At 38.0% G+C, this 17,417-nt stretch overlaps 1 protein-coding gene across 3 annotated transcripts in view; it reads right to left on the bottom strand.

The window, feature by feature from the left end:
• The window catches only part of NBAS (NBAS subunit of NRZ tethering complex), a 182,173-nt gene extending 164,946 nt beyond the window's left edge, over window positions 1-17,227 (bottom strand). Inside the window, exons 1-9 of one of the 3 annotated variants that reach the window (XM_072858557.1) lie at window positions 17,068-17,227; window positions 12,509-12,563; window positions 11,839-11,875; window positions 9,976-10,053; window positions 8,809-8,856; window positions 7,613-7,656; window positions 7,066-7,199; window positions 6,164-6,297; window positions 5,941-6,039 (exon numbers count right to left, since the gene is read on the bottom strand). In XM_072858557.1, the coding sequence (XP_072714658.1) occupies window positions 5,941-6,039; window positions 6,164-6,297; window positions 7,066-7,199; window positions 7,613-7,656; window positions 8,809-8,856; window positions 9,976-10,053; window positions 11,839-11,875; window positions 12,509-12,563; window positions 17,068-17,211 (773 nt within the window). In that variant the 5' untranslated portion in view covers window positions 17,212-17,227. The remainder of the gene's footprint in view (window positions 1-5,940; window positions 6,040-6,163; window positions 6,298-7,065; window positions 7,200-7,612; window positions 7,657-8,808; window positions 8,857-9,975; window positions 10,054-11,838; window positions 11,876-12,508; window positions 12,564-17,067) is intronic. The other 2 variants (XM_072858556.1, XM_072858555.1) reach the window with 2 other exon arrangements.
• Between the last annotated feature and the right edge of the window lie 190 nt (window positions 17,228-17,417).

The following is a 17,417-nucleotide window of genomic DNA, read 5'->3' as shown; positions in this document are numbered from 1 at the left end:
ACATTTTAACAGTTTCCAATCAACACCAACTGTTTTGTTTTGATTCTGGTTGTTCATTCTGGTCAATTGGTTGGACAGTTCTCAAGTAAATACTTGGACAGGAACTCACCAAGACACCACATTAACCAAAAATACTAGTAAGAGTACTTTGTTCTGCAAGTCATACTAAGCACGAGCTCAATCTGAGGATGTCTCTGGTACCAGGACTCTCAAAGACTATAGGGGTTGGTTAAAAATAACAATAACAGAAAGGCAGACATTGAAAACCAGAATATTAAAGCAATTCCACACTCAAGCAACTGAGGAAATCAGAAGCAATGAGCAGGACAACATAGCAAGTTTAAGTTCATTCAACTTCAGGACATCAACAAATACTAGAAACTACTTGAACAGTTTGTTATTCTTTCATGAAGAAAGTGACTTAAACCGAAGGCTTGGAAAGAAGAACATCAATCCTTCAGGAACATGGAAAACAATAACACATGAGGTACAGCCACCAATAAACAATGCACTTCTCAGAACTACACAAAATATTTTAATATCAAATCTTCTGTTGATTGCTGGGGAAAGTGCACTCGGGAAGAGAAAAATTTCACAGATTAAGCGTCATACACTTAATAATCCATTTGTTTCCCTTCTGCATATTTTTTATTTTCCTTCTTCCTGACCTTTCCGTTCTACAACTTTCCTCTGCCTATGATTGTTCTATCGGAGAAGCTTGACACACTGCCACTGATCAAAGAACATAAGAGCTGCCTGCAACTCATACAAAAGCCATCTTTTAGACATGCTACATAGTTCTTCTGAGGAACTTCATGTAAAAGCAAGGAAGTAACAAGTTTTCAAATATCTTGCAGCACATATTTCTACCAAACAAATGAACTTTCAGCAGAGACACAGCACACCACATGAAATTCCTTGTAACAGCTCAAATAGGTTTTTGAGCAAAATACTTATCTACCCTGTTGTACATGATCCAGTTTATGTCCATTTTAGCTAGTCAAGAATAAACATGTTGGGGTACTCACATCTGAGCACACAGTCTAATACCAGTGAACTTGAAATCACATCTTAAAACTCTGAAAGATGTTGGCAAGGTCAATCATTACCCAAAGTGATGAATTTTCTAACTTTTTTTTAGCACAGAAAGCAAGATTCACATGTGTCTCTTTCAGAACCTGACCATGAGGAAAGCTTTAAAACAAAAAAAACAAACAAACAAACAAAAAAATCATTAAACAAGAACCTCATGAAATCCCTACAACACAGCTGTCAATTCCTAATAACCGAGAGACAGCAGGCATAATCTTCTGGAAGACTGATTTATCTATAGTCTTGCCCATCCATAGGCATCTAAATTCTTCCATAAGCTCCAGCTTCCATTGCACCATGCCACTGAATTAAGAATTTCAACAGCAGCAGGGACTAGAAGTCAATTACAATTGACCACGCTGTGGCAGAGGTGACTAAGAGACAAATAGTAGCACAAAGACCAAGAGAATTGTCAATAATAGTGACAGTAGTAGCTCCAAAACTGCCTGAACGAGCTCTCAAGAACTCCATCAAGATAAATCTTTTCAAAAAAAATTTTGGAAAAACTGTCATATACAGCGCAACATATTTATAATTCAGAAGTATCTTTTAGGATAAATCAAACTCAGTGACAGCTGGAATGAAAATGTCATATCAGTTTAGACACACACAAAACACACAACCTCAAGACAAAAAACCTTCTCCCAGGACTGCAGAGAAATTAATCATGGCAGCACATACTTAAATTTTTAAAAAGCTTTTCAGAGGGCAAAATGTAACAGCAGGGACTGAAACTATTAAGATGAATAACACAACTGGCATCAAAAGAAAATGAAAGGTACTCCTGAGAGTCTCAGCAAAGATCTGGCCTTGTTTACCAATTATTTTTTCAGGACTAGATAGGCGATGACTCCAAAATAACAAGTTGACAGACTGGGAACAGCAACAGGAGAGGTTTTTTCCTGTTTATTTTATTTTTTTTTTTTTTAAGTGAGTCTCAGTCTGAAGAAGAAGATACCATGCCAACAACTTTTTTTGTCCCAGTAATGTGAAAAACTACTTTTCCTGGCCAAATACTTGGGTTCTTAAATCACACCCAATCACCTGTAGTTTTACGCCACCCCAGATGAGTCACAAAGCAACATTAACTTAATATATGACACTTAATAGTAACTCCCTAGAAGGGAAAGTTTTGTCTATCACACTGTTATGGACATCAAGATCAATGCAATATCCTTTAGTACTTAAAATGTTGAAGTCTTAATACTTTTTATTCTTGCATGTGTTTTCTACACAGAGCACAGCTAGCATGAAGCAGCTTGTGCAGCAGTTTCTGGGCTCCATTTCTAGATCCTCTTAATCTTCTACATACTTCTGGGACAATCAGAGGACTCCTGGGAAGCCTTTGAGGAACTTCACGATGCCTGCCATTGCCAGGAAGACCTACCTAGCAATCTCTAGAAGCTTTTAACAAGGTTTGACAGCGGTTCCTGATCAAAGGGTGCTTTGAGCTTTTGTTCCAGCTGACTCCTGATTAGAAAGGGTCAGGAATCCTTTCAACAAGTCCTAGAAAAAGACCCATGTAAGTACCAGGCCTAGAGCACAGCCAACAGATGCAGCATTTTATGTAGCAGTTTGCAGAAAACAATGGCCAGAAACTCTCTCTGTACATCTTCTCAGCAATTGTGGTCATGCGTCGCCAGGCTCAGTCCCCAGCACCCACCGGAGCAGCTACCCCCGAACATCAGAGGCCTTGACTCAGACCACGCTCCTAAGGGACGATAGAGATGTGCGGGTCTTGCACTGCAGGGACATGGCTCCAAGTAACCTGCTCTAATTGACCCAGCTGTGAAGGGGAATGGATTAGATGATTTCCAGAGGTTCCTCCAGTCTCAAAAAAGTGGCTGCCCTTGCAGTACCTCAACTGTATTCAATTTCAAAGGTTTCTACAAAGTTGAGCTGAAGGTAACTACCATAATACTGGTCTCAAGAACAGCAAGTTCAATTGAGGCATCCAAGAAAAAACTTGAGACTTCTACACAATTCTTCACTCATCAATTTTGGTACAACAAGCAAATTCCAACTCAATCTAGAACCCTTCATCTCCTATAGCCATCACCCATTTTAGGCTCTAATATTAAACATTTTCTGTAGCAATTGCAGATAACCCTGAAGTAAGACATTCAGCTCCAGAGTAAAACACTCAAAATAAGCAAGGTGTTGAACTTTCCATTAGAGCCTACAGAGAGCTCACACTGAAGCAGACATTTAAGTTTTGTCAACTAAAGTGCACCATAAATTCCATCATAGATGAAGGCTGGATCACATGAGAACACCAACTTCAGGCATCTAAATTAAGGTATAGAACACTTTTCAACAGCAGTGAAACTCATTATTAGACTTTTTCCCAAAGCTATTGTTTTAACTTTTCCTATAGATTCAGATACATTCCCTACTGAAATATTCTCTTTGCAACTATCTTACATCTAGTTGAAAAAATTAAGCATATTAAGTTCTTAAGCATTATTTAATTGCACTGTAATAGGTAATGAGCAAATACATAGCAATATAGAGTGCAGTAAGACAAAGCTTACAAGCAGTGGAAATAGAACAGTATAAATTCACCATCTGAAACTAAATGAAATACAAGAAAACACAAAATGACAGCTGAACTTAGGTTAAGTGATCAAAGTTCACATTATTGAAAATTAAAATTTGGAAGTGTTCATAAGTATCTACAATTTTCTTTAATGCGCAATTTAAGAAAACTGCCTCCCTTCAACTCTTTCTGGGGTTTTTTTGGATAACAAGACAATTTCAGCAAGAGACTCTCTGCTCATGAATGTAGCGTTCTCTAATGTCAAATTTAGAAATTTTCTACCACAGAGTAAATTCAAAACAGAAGAGAAAAGACTTGCCTACATGAAGGGCAAAACATCAGTTCCTTCTGCTTTCCATCCATTTCATCCAATTGTGCATTCTTTCCAGTATCAATTTTTCAACTTTACTAAGCAAGTCAACTGACTGCACATAGCAGGAGATACTACTATCACAGGGGACTCCACCTGACTATTTTTATTTTCATGGAAGGAGTCCTAATATTTCATGGTAAAAACAAGTAACTCCTGAACGTGTATGCCACACATATTATACAAACTTCTTACTTCAGCAGCAGATATAACCACATCTTTCCATCTAAGGAAAGGGCATTTCTCTCCCTAGAAAATATGTAATACAGATGACAAAAAAAAAAAGCCAGCTGTAAGCTTCTATAAAAAAAAAAACCACCACCCACACACTGTAATCACTAATATTCTGAATAAACTGTTCTAAAACCAGCAATGTCTCCTGCTCTTTTACTTCACACTAGTATCAAGTTTAAAACACGTTAACCTAAAATCTTATAAGAACAGTAGGAAAAACAAAGCTATTACTTCTCTTGGAGGTGGGAGGAAAGAAGTAAAACAAAACTTGACATTTTTGCCCTTTTTTCCCCCCACTCCTCTTTTAAACCTCTATGGCAATAAGTTGCCATTAACACACACAAAGCAACATCCATACTATTTGGTTGACAACTACACCAGCTGATTTTCTACATATTTTCTTGTTAATGGGTTCATCCATTCTAAGAGTTTAACAGTTCTGACACCATTTGCTCAGAAACACAGCAAAAATTAAAAGCAAGCACATCTATCTATTATAATTGTCAGAATAATTATTTGACCATACTTTGAATATTAACCAACATTCTTTGCAACACTCACTGTTATAATCAATCTACTTCCTAACACTAGGAGCAGAAAAGATAACTTGGGAAACAAGTGTCAAGAACCATCAACCTTGGTCTGATCAAAGGAAAGAATGAGTAGGTTCTGTTGTCTGGTCAGATAGTGCTACCAAAGCTCCGTAACCCACACCTATTACCTCAAAACTCTAGATTTAGTATACTGAGTATTAATTGTGTAGAATTACTAGCTATGAACTAGGTAGAAAGAAGAAACATACTCAAAATTAATCTCTCAAAGTAATAAGCTAGAAGAACATTACTTCTCATTATTAACCATTTTTTTTCCAAAGATAGATAGGACAGCTCACTTAACATTGAAGAATGAGAACAAGTTTTTAAACAGCGTGTTTCTTCTGGTATTCTATAGCCAAGCCTAATTTTCATTTAAATCAATACAGTGATACAGCATATTGCGCTGACAAATTCAATCCTAGTAGATCTAATAGAAAAAAAAATATCTAGAAGGAAGTTTAGTTCCTACAACTGAAGAGAAATAGAAAAACAAGTTGCTGAGTTTACCTTGCTATATAACAAGTAGATATTAAAAAGGCAGACACATTTTTAACATAAGTAATTGGCTAACCAGGACCTATTCCAACTACATCTGGTTCAAGAGCAGGCAGTCAATTAGTCCATCCTTCAAGCCTGGTACCTGTACCCAGCACATTACTAATAGAGAAAATGCATCACAAGACAACTCCAAATACCAAAGCCTGGCAGTTCCAGTCAGAATACTAGGGAAAATGGGCTGGCCAAGGAGTCCAGCAATCAAATCCAGACAGAAAACAAACAAACTAACTATGCATCAGCCCTTACCCCTATCAAATTCAGAAACATCTTTTGAAACTATTCCTGACATTCTAAGAAATGTTGTTTATGCAGGGTACTCAAACAGTAAAGGACACAACTTGATTTTCATTATTCGATTAGTCAAGTGAGATCACCAACTAGGGCTTCTTTCATAGGTACAATGATATATGACTTGTTATTACCAATTCACTAAATACCAATATTAAAATAATTTTCTTCTCCCCCTCCTTATGCAACACACATCAATGTTTATTTTGCCACTTTTGCTCATCATTTCCATATTATTGGCAGGTAGCAAACAGAACACTTACCTGTGACCAGGATGATAAATGACAGTAGTTATTCCATGAGCATAATGGCTGCTAAAGCTGAAACTATGACTTTCTTGAAAGCTTTGATTTGTTCCAACACTAGTTTCCAAGTATGGGGAAAAAAAATACACATATTATTTCAGATGTATTTTCTTTAAAGAGTGGAAAGAATTCCTTTGAAGTTCACAGTGCCTTCTCAAAGCACATCAAAATTTATGCTTACCTTACAAGATAACTTCTCAGTTCTCCACGATAATTAACAACAAGCAGTTCAGCTGACCATTGGGCACTTGCTTTGTATTCTAGAAAGATCAATCCAGCAATAGCATAACTCAGATCTCCTGGAAAACTTGCTGTCTTTACCCAAAAATGCAGACAGACATTGAGAGAGAAAGAGATTGGGAAAAAAAAAAAAAAGGATGAAGTGTCTTGGTTACCAAAAGAACTAGGAAGTTAAATTACCTATATTGTATAAAAATGCATTTTAAAAAAATAACGTTTCATAGTTTGTATTAGTAACAAAATACACCTCCTTTTATCTTGATTTTAAAGAAATCTTATTACTTTAAGGTCTGCAAAGACAATATACTAAGGAAACACACTCGAGCCACCTCCCCAAATTAGTTTCATACAACCTTTGAATATGCAAAATATAAAAACACAGCAATTATCTATTCTCATACCAAGAAAAAAAAATCCTCATATTGCTCTTTCAGCAATATTTCTTGATTTATAAGTGACTCTGCATATAAACTGCAGATTTGTAATCTACTACTACAAATTGCAATTATTTGCACACAAACTAAGTAGGTGATTCTACACTTTCACAATCTGATGTACCTGCAGATCTACCACAATTCTAAGAAAAATGAAAGAAAGATGAAGTTTCTGACTAGGTACAAGAGCACAAAGTATATGCTTTGCAAATGCTACACGTGACTAAGTTTAACTATAATATATCCATCATATCATAAACACTTCATGGTACATTTGTGCATGGTATTTGTACTGTAAGCCTTATACCAAAGTAAGCCATGATTAAAAAAATGGCCAAAGAGTGGAAATTACCTTTTACCTTTACAAAAAGTTCTACGATATTCATATTTAATCTTAGAGAGCACTTACCGGTGAAATGACCAAAAGCTCACTACCCATTAGATCAAATACTCTCACTGTTCCAGTGCTTTCAGCATAAGCAAGTAACGTACAATCATGACTCCATGCAACTCGCCTCCACTGAGGGTTAGGATCCTTTGGCACTATGAAAAAGGAAGAAAGTTATTAAAAAGTGAAATATAAATATAATCCCTTAAACAAAACACAAAGTCAACTGCATCAAAAAACGCAGGGTGCCCACCATCATTACAAGCTTATCTCAGAGGAGGAAAAAATCCCCACCACCTCCAGCACCTGCTATGTCTCCTAAACGCATTAATTTTAACTATTGTGTCATTTCAGATTCAGGATTTATATGTTAATCATCATGAAAAGAAAAGGGGGGAGGGAGGGTAATAGAGCAATTCACAAAGCAAAATTATTAAGAGACTCTTCCCAATGCTTTTAAGAAGTTACAACATTATCTTTAAAGTAAACCAACACCACCACTTAGCAATGCATGATAATAAACAATGATGACACTAAGTAATGATGTAGAGGTTGCCATATTGTATACCTTGACATTTTCCAACTATGGATCCGAAGTCATCTTTTGCAGACCTGCAGAAAGAGACTCATATGGATTTGAATAAGAAAAAAAAAACCCACTATTCAATTTTCCTGAATAAAGAGAACACTATAAAAATACTCTGAGTGCACAATTCAAAGGCCTGCATGTATTTAACTACTTGTTCAAAAAGGCAGATAGTAGCCTTCATCCTGAGGCAGCTACAATAACTAACTACTGTATTTTAGAAACCCTCCTCCCAACGCATAAATACTAATATCCCTCATTTAGTAATAATGCTGTTCAAAATAGGATAGCAGCATTTCAGAACTTCAGCACGTAACTTTAGAAAAAAAAAACCTAGTCAGTATTCTCTAGGTTACAATTTTAGAAACTATGCAAGAATATAGTTACATTAACAGTTGAAACACAAGATTTATTTTATAGTCTATAAGCTGACATTTATGGTGTTCACACCATTTCTGATTGAACAATTTTCATACACTTGCTTCTTTTACATATAAATAGAAGGTCTGACCTTCTAGCAAATGGATTTTTGTGAAGCAAGTAAACACACTCAATCAAGATCCTTTCTACAGCTAAATGTGCTCTTCAACTAGCAAAGGAGAGCTTGTTAGAGAGCAAGAAAAAGGGAAAGCATCAGTCTTTACAGCAATCCACATTACTTGTAAAATAAGGTGAAGTATCATACATGCCAGCTACTTTACAGAGAAGCATAATACTATCTCCTTGTCCCATTTATTAGGAGAGAATTTCTATTCTCTCGCGATGACTTTAAAGGGGAACAGAAAGGCAAAGGTTAGAAAGACCATGATTTGGGTTTAGTATTCTGAAGCATCTTGATTTTCTTTCACATCTTGAAAAAATAAAGACAGACATACAGATAGATACTTATATAAATTTATCTAGAACATTAATAATTGTGGCGGGTTTGGGGGGGGTGGGGGGGGGTGGTTGGTTTGTTTTTTTTTAATGGGGAATGGCCAGGAACTAAGAAGACACAGGCGGCTTCTGATTTCTAAAAGAAACTATATTTTAAGATTATTCCATAGATTACTTTCACAATATATAACATTCCCAAAACACCCAGAACAATCTTTAAAAGTACGGTTAGTAAATGACTAGAAACACTTTCTCAGAACTCCACAACTGTGGTCATGAAGCAATAGATAATACTAAGTTACCTGATTTCTACACATTGGTCTTGAACAACTGCCAACAATTTACCATTGCTGAAAGAGAAAAATAAAGGTGTTAAAGTTCATTTGAAGTCCAGTCCTTATGGAATGTGCTTCAGAGTTCTAGGTGCTTTTCTGCAAGGTTAGATATAAATTTCCTCTTTCATAAGTCAAAACCAATTGGGAAATATCAATTTTTATACAAAAAAAAACAAAACAAAACAGTGCTATAGTAAGATTCCCTTCATGTCACTGAAATGTATCTGTCATTCTTTTCTAGTAGCACTAAGAAAACACAAACAATGTCTAAAATTTTGCTGCAGGGGAGGTCAGAATCAGATGTTGCTTATGGATAATTTTATAACAGCAATATCTAAAACTATGTATTGCTTTATCTGGAATAAACAACTATCATACTTCAGTAAGTTACGTCATCTCCTTAGGAGCATGTTTCCTGTCTTTGTACCTAACGTATAACATTGCAACTGGCATGTTGAGCATCAAAAGGGATCATCACTTACCTCAAAGAATCACCATTTCTCAAGAGTACAGAGCTCTTGCTGAACCACTGATCATATTCAGCAACAATACATAATAAACTAAAACATTCCATACTACCTTCATGTCATTGAACCCTTTTTCCATACATATTTATGCTTATTTTTAAAAGACAGTGATCTCACTGATGCTCCCAACATTACTGCAGAACAGCTGGTTCTAAGCCTTGGAACTCTCACTTGTCCTCTAAACATACAATAGCAGACAAGTCTTGAGGGTATGTATTCACTTTCTAGAAATTTTAAAATAAGCAATTTATATTAGATATCCTGCCAAGTTATAGGTCTTTAACTGATCAAATTCAGGGCTTGAGTTTGAGAATGATTGCGCTGCAAGCCACTTTGCCTCAAGAGCTAGAAGGACATTCACACCTGAGTGAGAGATGCATTAAAGGGGGGAAGCAGCATGGAAGCCCCTAGGTAGCAGACTGACCTTTCTTTCCCAAGGCTACCTGGGAACGCCTCCAGTATTTCTCTTGACCAAAAAGAATAAGATGACTTTAGCACAGTATTAACGCAGCATCATTACCAACGGGGATGGCAGGGGGAGGAGAACAAGCATTAATACATTCACTACTGCCAAAAATGGTAGCATGCCAGCATGTAAGCCGGTTACCTTGCAAGTACTAGGTGCCAGTTGATCTGCTTACTAACTAGACGAACCAGTCCAGTGGGCAGAGAAAACTTCGCAGGGCTGAAATAACAAAAACATTAGGCTAAATCAGAACATACACCTAACAAAAACAGTACCTGAGATACACATGCCAGATGACTTAGCTTTAAGGCAACCACCAATCACCTCAGAGGTTTTAGCAACTAAACATGAATCAACACTGCACCCTGCCAATGATGAAGGCTAACAACATCCTTGTTTGTATTAGCAGAACAAAACCACATATTAAGGGAACTGATTATTTACTCATCACTCTTTATACTCTGGTCAGCAGCCAGTTTTGCCTCCCCCCCATTACAAGAACACCACCAATAAACTGGAGGGCCACCAAGATGGTCAGGGGACTGGAGCACTTGCCCTACAAGGAGATGCTGAGGGAATTGTACTTGTTTAGCCTGAGGGAACTGTACTTGTTTAGCCTGGAGAAGGGAAGGCTTCAGGGGGACCAAACAGCAGCTCTCTGATACCTAGGAGGTTACCACGAAGATGGGAGCCACTGAGGTGCATGGCAGGAGCACAAGAAACCGTGATCAATCCTTTGGTGGACTTGGCAGTGTTAGGTTAACGGTTGGACCTGATGATCTTAAAGGTCCTTTCCAACCTAAATGATTCTATGATTCTAAAACAGATGAGGTTCCAAGCTGACATAAGGAAGAGAATTCTTCACCATGAAGACAGTCAGGCACTAGAACAGGCTGTCCAGAGAGTCTTTGGGATCTCCATCCTTTAACCTTTTCAAGACCTAGCTGGACAGAGCCCTAAGGAACCTAGTCTGAATTCAATGTTCTCCCTGCTTTTAGCAGAACTTTAACTAAAGGCCTCCCGAGCTCCCTCCCAAACGCTTTTATTAAATACATAAAAACAGCAACTACAATCAATTATAAAAGCTAGAAATCAGATTTTAAATATGACTACGGGGGAGAGGGAAGAAAAATAAGTTAATTCCGTCTGCAACTGAATCCTTACAACTAGACTTATATGATGGCATGGAGCCCATAAACACCACCCCCACCCTCAAAAAAAGAGGGGGGATGGGACAAAATAAAGACCACCACCAGCAACAGGAAAAACAGCATTGCCTGCTGAATTCAAGTATAGTATTGTTTCATAGGGAGCCACCTTAGTGTCCCTTTCCATATATCTCAAAACCAACAGAATACCCCTAAAAAGGAAGAACTGGTATCTTCAAACCTGCCAAGTGCATCAACAGAGTAGTATAACCATAGAGCTGAAATTCTCCAGTAACACTGTATTTACCCCAATGTTTCTGGGACCATTTAAGTGGCTTTTGAATCAGAAGTTAAATTTATAAATGGCATGAGTGTTGCTCAATTAATTATTAAGCTTTTTGTATGACAGCTTGAATTGTCAAGGAAAAAAAAAAATCCAAATTATTACTCCAAAGGAAGCCATGCCATCATACCTGTCACTGAGGCTTAAGGAAAAAACAAAACAAAACAAAAAACCAAACACAGTTTCACTTGCAGTATCTCAGTTGGGAGTGGGGAGGACAAATATGTGTTTTGAGAAAGGTGATGTTCCAACTGCAAGTTTACTTCGGCTTCTGATAAAAGCAAAAAGTCAAACTAGTATACACCAGCTCTTTTCTAGATAGGCTTCAGCTGCAACTCAAGGGGTTACAACTTAAACTTGTGAAAAGAGAATATTCTAAGCATTGTTTGGACAATATTCTAAACAAGTGTTCAATTTTACTCTCATTAAAAATAACTTTCCATCAAATCAAAAAGCTATAAAAATATTACCAAATAAAAAGATTAAGCACTATTTTCACCAAACCAAACTTACCTGTACCAGATGTACCGAAGCAAAAACAACGCAGGACCTAAAACAGAAAGAGAGGCAAAAATAACATCTCTAGCGGTTTTAAAACACTCTCCAGCTTACTGCACACAGAATCTCAGAAATTCTCACAAAGGAAAAAGGTATTATGGGAAAAACCCTCTATCCTTGGCCAATGAATTCTTATATTATAGTAAATGCAAATGGCAGATCAAAAAAAAAAAAATCACTACATACTTCTGGAAATTCTAAGAGAAATTCCTACTGGATGAAAATGCAATTCAGTTACTGCATAAACCAAGTGTTGGATGGCAATGTAATATGACCATAATATAAAGCTTCGTTATAGAACTGTCTAACTAGCAAACAGCCCAATGCAAGAGCTGGTAGAGAAAACAACCTCAACAACATTTTGCAAAACACAACAGAGCTTCTAAACTTCTTAGATGTATGGTTTATTAGTTTGTCCCAATAAGCTAATAGAGACAAGAAAGCTCACAAAAATGACATTAAGATAACACAGCAATATTGATAATCAGAAAACATCTTCCTGAAAAGACATCCTGCACTCTATTTCCATTACGCTAGCCACCCTAAAGTGCAGAAATTGTAAATTTTACAAGCAATCCACACGTCATTCTTAGGAGTCATGAACATAAGAACAAGTCATATTTACCTGTAATTGCTCTAGTGATGATAAATGATGCACCATGCTTTCTGTTGCTTCTTGGCTGCAATTACAACAATAACAGTCAAACATTCTGCTATACATTTTAACTTAAATACAACATTCATACATAATTCACTGATTAAATTTAAGTTGCCTGCTAGCCTACAAGTTCCTTATGTATTTTCTATTACTTGCAACTTCATATAGCGAGTAATTTAACTGCATAAGCTAAAACAGGCTATAAAGCCAAACATTTTAAGTGCCAAGATGTAAAAAACCAAACCGTACTACAGATTGTCTATTGATTCAGCTTTGCCTTGATCTTTGGGTAGTAACAAAAGACACCGACTTTTGATTATGTTCTCCTGTAAGGTATTTTAAATAATTCTTTCTACGCCAAATGAATGCCAGATTGACCTGTAAAAAAAAGAAGTCAAAAAAATTGTTGTTCAACATATTATGCTAATATATTAACTGCTAAGCTACATAAAGACAGCTCATGACAGTTTCAGAAATATTAAGAAAAACGAAGAACTTCTGAAGAAAAACTTTTTATGTAAATTTGTACCGGTTAACACAGTCACTCAGATCACCACCTCTACTCCATACCATTCCACATAGCCTTTCCAGCAGTCCTGCTCTACTTAAGGCAGAGGAGAACAACTACACTCACTATGTAAATGAAAGAGCTCTCCAAACACAGAAAAAAGAAATACAAAAAAAACATAGGATGTATATTCTTAGCTATAAGAAGTAAAATTATTTGCCAATAAGAAAGTAGGAAAAAGGGATTAAACTGAGAAGACAAGAAAGATAGCCAATAAGGAAGGCATCACACACAAATCTTCAAAATAAGCAGTCATGCTTATCCTTTTCTAGTGAAAATATTAGAACACCACAAACTGAGCATTTAAGTAGGTAATGAATGAATTTCCTCTTCCTTTCAGTATAGAATACATAGAGCAGATCATTACTTGTTAACTGAAATATTCAGACCTCTCACTCCAAGTTACAGAGCAGCAAACACTGAATTACACACAAATTTATCAAAATTCTGGAATATGTCCATGTTTAAAAAAAACAAAAAAACATTTGGGCTCACAAATTTAAGTTATTGAAGTGAATATTAGCAGTTTTCTATGCAAAGTCTGCAATCCAGAAACAGTCTTTCAAATAATCAGGCTGTCATCTCACAGCATGTAAGAAGCCAACACAGCCGTACTAATGTTCCAATTTCAGATTGATCAACCAGGAAATAACAAGGCATTACAGTAAAATAAGTGAGAGTATAAATTATTCCTTACAGCTATCATAGTACCTCAGGGAGACCTGCCATTTCCTAAGGAGGTTAAAAGCAGAGCTTGTTAAAGTTTTTGGATTGAGAAAAGTTCCCAGTAAAAACATTTCCAAACATTGCTTATACCTCTTCAGAATTTTTTTGAATGTTCTTAGGGAGAACAGGCTCCACTCTTAGGCTCCACTCCTGAGTCTAAACTACAAGCTCCTATTCCACACATCTTAAACCCTTCACAAAGCTGATTTACTATTATACTCTGAAGACCTGAATTTTACTTTTTATAATACATTCCTATCACCTCAGCAACAGCAATGACTACCAGATCTGCTATATTTCTTTTCTAATTCATTCCTGTTTGGAAAAACAACTTCAAGTTCTCCTTCGCTAGAGCATTCCAGAAATAAAACCTAAGTAACTTCCTCACTGACAAGACACTCACTTAGTTTTGGATATAGTTGCTCGCCCAGCAAGCTTAGAGGGGGCAGGAGGAGGGTGTTGGGGAAATCTCAAAACATTGGATGGCAATGAAAAAACCCCACAGAATCAAGTGATAACTTCGATACATTTCAGAAGATAGACAGTGCTTGTCTACTGGAAAAAAAGGAAAAGTTCAGTCTGCCTGTATTTACACAAATGATTCCACGAGTCCTCCGCTGCAACCTCCTCCAAAACCACTGCCTCGTTCACTATTTTCACTGATCAACTATTCAGTAATTCCTTTTATTCTCATTATATATTTCGGGGTTCCCAAACAGTGCATTATATACAATCACATCACTACACTGAATACAGACTGGTTGATTTCCACAACACTCTCTTCTCTGGCATTGTCAGTTCCTTGCATGTGTCCTTTACAAATATTTGTTATTTCCTCTCCAGAAAATATTCTTCTTGAGAAATTCAATACAAGTGCATGAGAATACTAACAAGAACTAAAATGAAAGCTAATGTGGGGTTCCAACTTAAGAAATCCATGCCAGTTTTATCAATGTCTTGAATTTACCATGACTTTACGTGTTCATCACAGAATTCATCTTCCAATGGTCATAATTACAGTTGTAAGCGCTCAGCACTCTGCAATTAAAAATTAATCATCCCAAATGAGATAACAAAAAAATAAAACAAAGTCAAAAGAGACCTGTGAAAAGTTTGGTTTAAGGCCTTACTTTGTATCTGAGATGACTGCATAGGAAGACATTTAATTTCATTTCCCAGTGCAGCACTCAACTTCCTTTCCCTTTCTGCTGTCCCTCACCTCACTCATTCCAAACCATTCGGTTCTACATGAAGTAAGGCAGGGAGTGTTTTGTGACTTTTTCTGAAAAGTGTGAATAAACCAGGATTAAGAGAGACCAATATTCCAAAGGGAAAGTCACAATCACCTAAATAATATCACTGTTAAGGCACCTTGAGGCAAAAACTGAATCATGCTGACAAAATAATTTGTTTGCCTATGTATGTCAGTGTAAAATCAATTTCCCAGTAAAACTGTAAAAAGAGTATCAGAAGTGTCCTTGGCTACTGACAACCTTCAAGAAGGATGCAAATCGAAACAAACTACATAGTGTAATATTTTCAAGCCTTCCTATTTCTGCCATTCAAAGTGGGAATTATCTTGAAAATAAAGTAAATAGAAAAAGAAATACCAAGTTTAAAATAGCCTGTACCATTTGCTGAAGTTGACAAGCAGAATTCTATGAAGCTTAGAAATTCTACCAAGGCAGATGAGGACGCTCAGGCCAGGGTTCCACAATCACTTTAAATTGGCATACCCGTACGCTGCCACTAAAGGGAGGTCTCACACTTCACTCAGCTTTGACTGACACATTATTCAACCCCCTTGGTATGCACATGAATACCAGGGTGACCACTCAACAAAAGGAAATGAAACAACACAATTGTTTCTCAGACTAATCAGTTCTCTAATCAATGTACTATACAACTTTAAGAATACTAATGGCAGCAGAAGAGGTATTTGTCAGAAATGTGCCCCCTTAACACCACTTTAGAATCACACCCTTATGCCACCACACCTAAGTCCCTCCTCATGGTTTAGCAGACACGTAAATCACTTTCATATGTTACTAGAAACAAACACTATTTACCATCTCTCAAAACACAGTTAAATAAAAATAGGTGCAACCGTCTACTCACCTATATGAACAATAATAATTGGTAACACTGCAATCATATTTTCCAAACACCCATACCTGTTGCTGCAACTGAGGATTTACAGATCAAGAGAAACAAAAAAAAAAATTATTTCTGATAAACAAAAACATATTTCTAGGAGAATGGCTTTAGTAATTATGAATAGGTACATTCTTCCACCTGTGATGTTTTTACATTTTCTCTGTTCAGATGTTCTCATTTAGCATACAACTTTGTTAAAATACTTCCATAAACTACTTTTAGTGAGAAATGCATTAACAACTGCAGTGGAGTTGAAAGCCACTACAAGAAAGAAATAAAGCCACATTACTTGTCCAAATCAGACAAGAGTAGACACAGAGGCAGCTAGTTCAGCATGTTCCAGGGGAAAAGATGAAAAAGCAAAGATGAAAGAGCTTCTCAGCTTTTCCACTGACCAATGAAGAAGAATAGAGAGAAGAAAGCAAAAACTTGTAATACAATAACAATGTTTTCCAATCTTTTAAGCTTTGGCATCCATTTGTGTGCCTTGTAGACATAAAGTGACATCCTTCTCCCTTTTAACCTACTGCTGAAAATACAGATACAACCATTCTGACAGACAAGTCTTGAAAAGGATCTAGTTTTCTTCACGCAAGGTAAGCTTGATAAAGACCTTATTTTCACCAGGACAGCTTCCACTGCTCTCAGTACAGCTGTTTCTGGAGATGAAACCTGGACTTTGTCACAGCTTCCCTCATATCAGCTCAACAGTAAAACCTGGTATACACCGTTCACAGGTAATGAGCAAGAAAGACTTCAAGACATCCCAGGCAGCACAAACAAGGGTGACAACGCGGGAATTAAGTGACACGGGGCCATGACGGCGCAGGATGACCGCAGGAACACCTTTTCTGCTTGCCCCTGCCGCCCTCCCCGCTCTGGTGCCCGTCAGGAACGGGGCGGGCAGCCCGGTGAGCCTCCCTGGAGGCAACAGCCCGTCCCCACGGCCCTCTGGGCCGGCGGCCTCCCCCCGCCCCGGGCCGCCCAGCCCCCGGGGCAGCGGGGCGCATCCCCGCCCGCGCCTACGTGGCCGGTCCCCTCCCCCGCAGCCCGGCCATGCCGCGGCGACACGCACCTGCACCTCCGTCTCCGGAGGCCACTCGGTGTTAACCAGAAGGTCGTACAGGATATTCTCCTCCCCGTCCTCCTCCTCGCCGGTACCGGCCATGCCCTCCTCAGTGGGCGCCGCTTCGCCGCGCTCCCCGTTGGCGGCGGCCATGCTCGCCCCACCCACCGCCCCAGCGACGACGGTGCCCGACGGAGACCAAACCAGTAACGCCCGGCAGCTCCGCGGAGCGGGCGGCCTTTAACCCCTTCAGCGCTGCCGCCGGCCGAGTCAGCCTGGCGCCGCACCCCGCTCCTCGCCTCGCCGCGGGCCCAGAGGCCGTAGCCTTCCCTCGTCGAGGGCCTTTGGAGCCCTGGAAG

Source organism: Ciconia boyciana, chromosome 3 (genome assembly GCF_034638445.1).
Source record: "Ciconia boyciana chromosome 3, ASM3463844v1, whole genome shotgun sequence".
Classification (NCBI taxonomy): domain Eukaryota; kingdom Metazoa; phylum Chordata; class Aves; order Ciconiiformes; family Ciconiidae; genus Ciconia; species Ciconia boyciana.
This window is presented reverse-complemented; position numbering and strand designations above follow the sequence as displayed.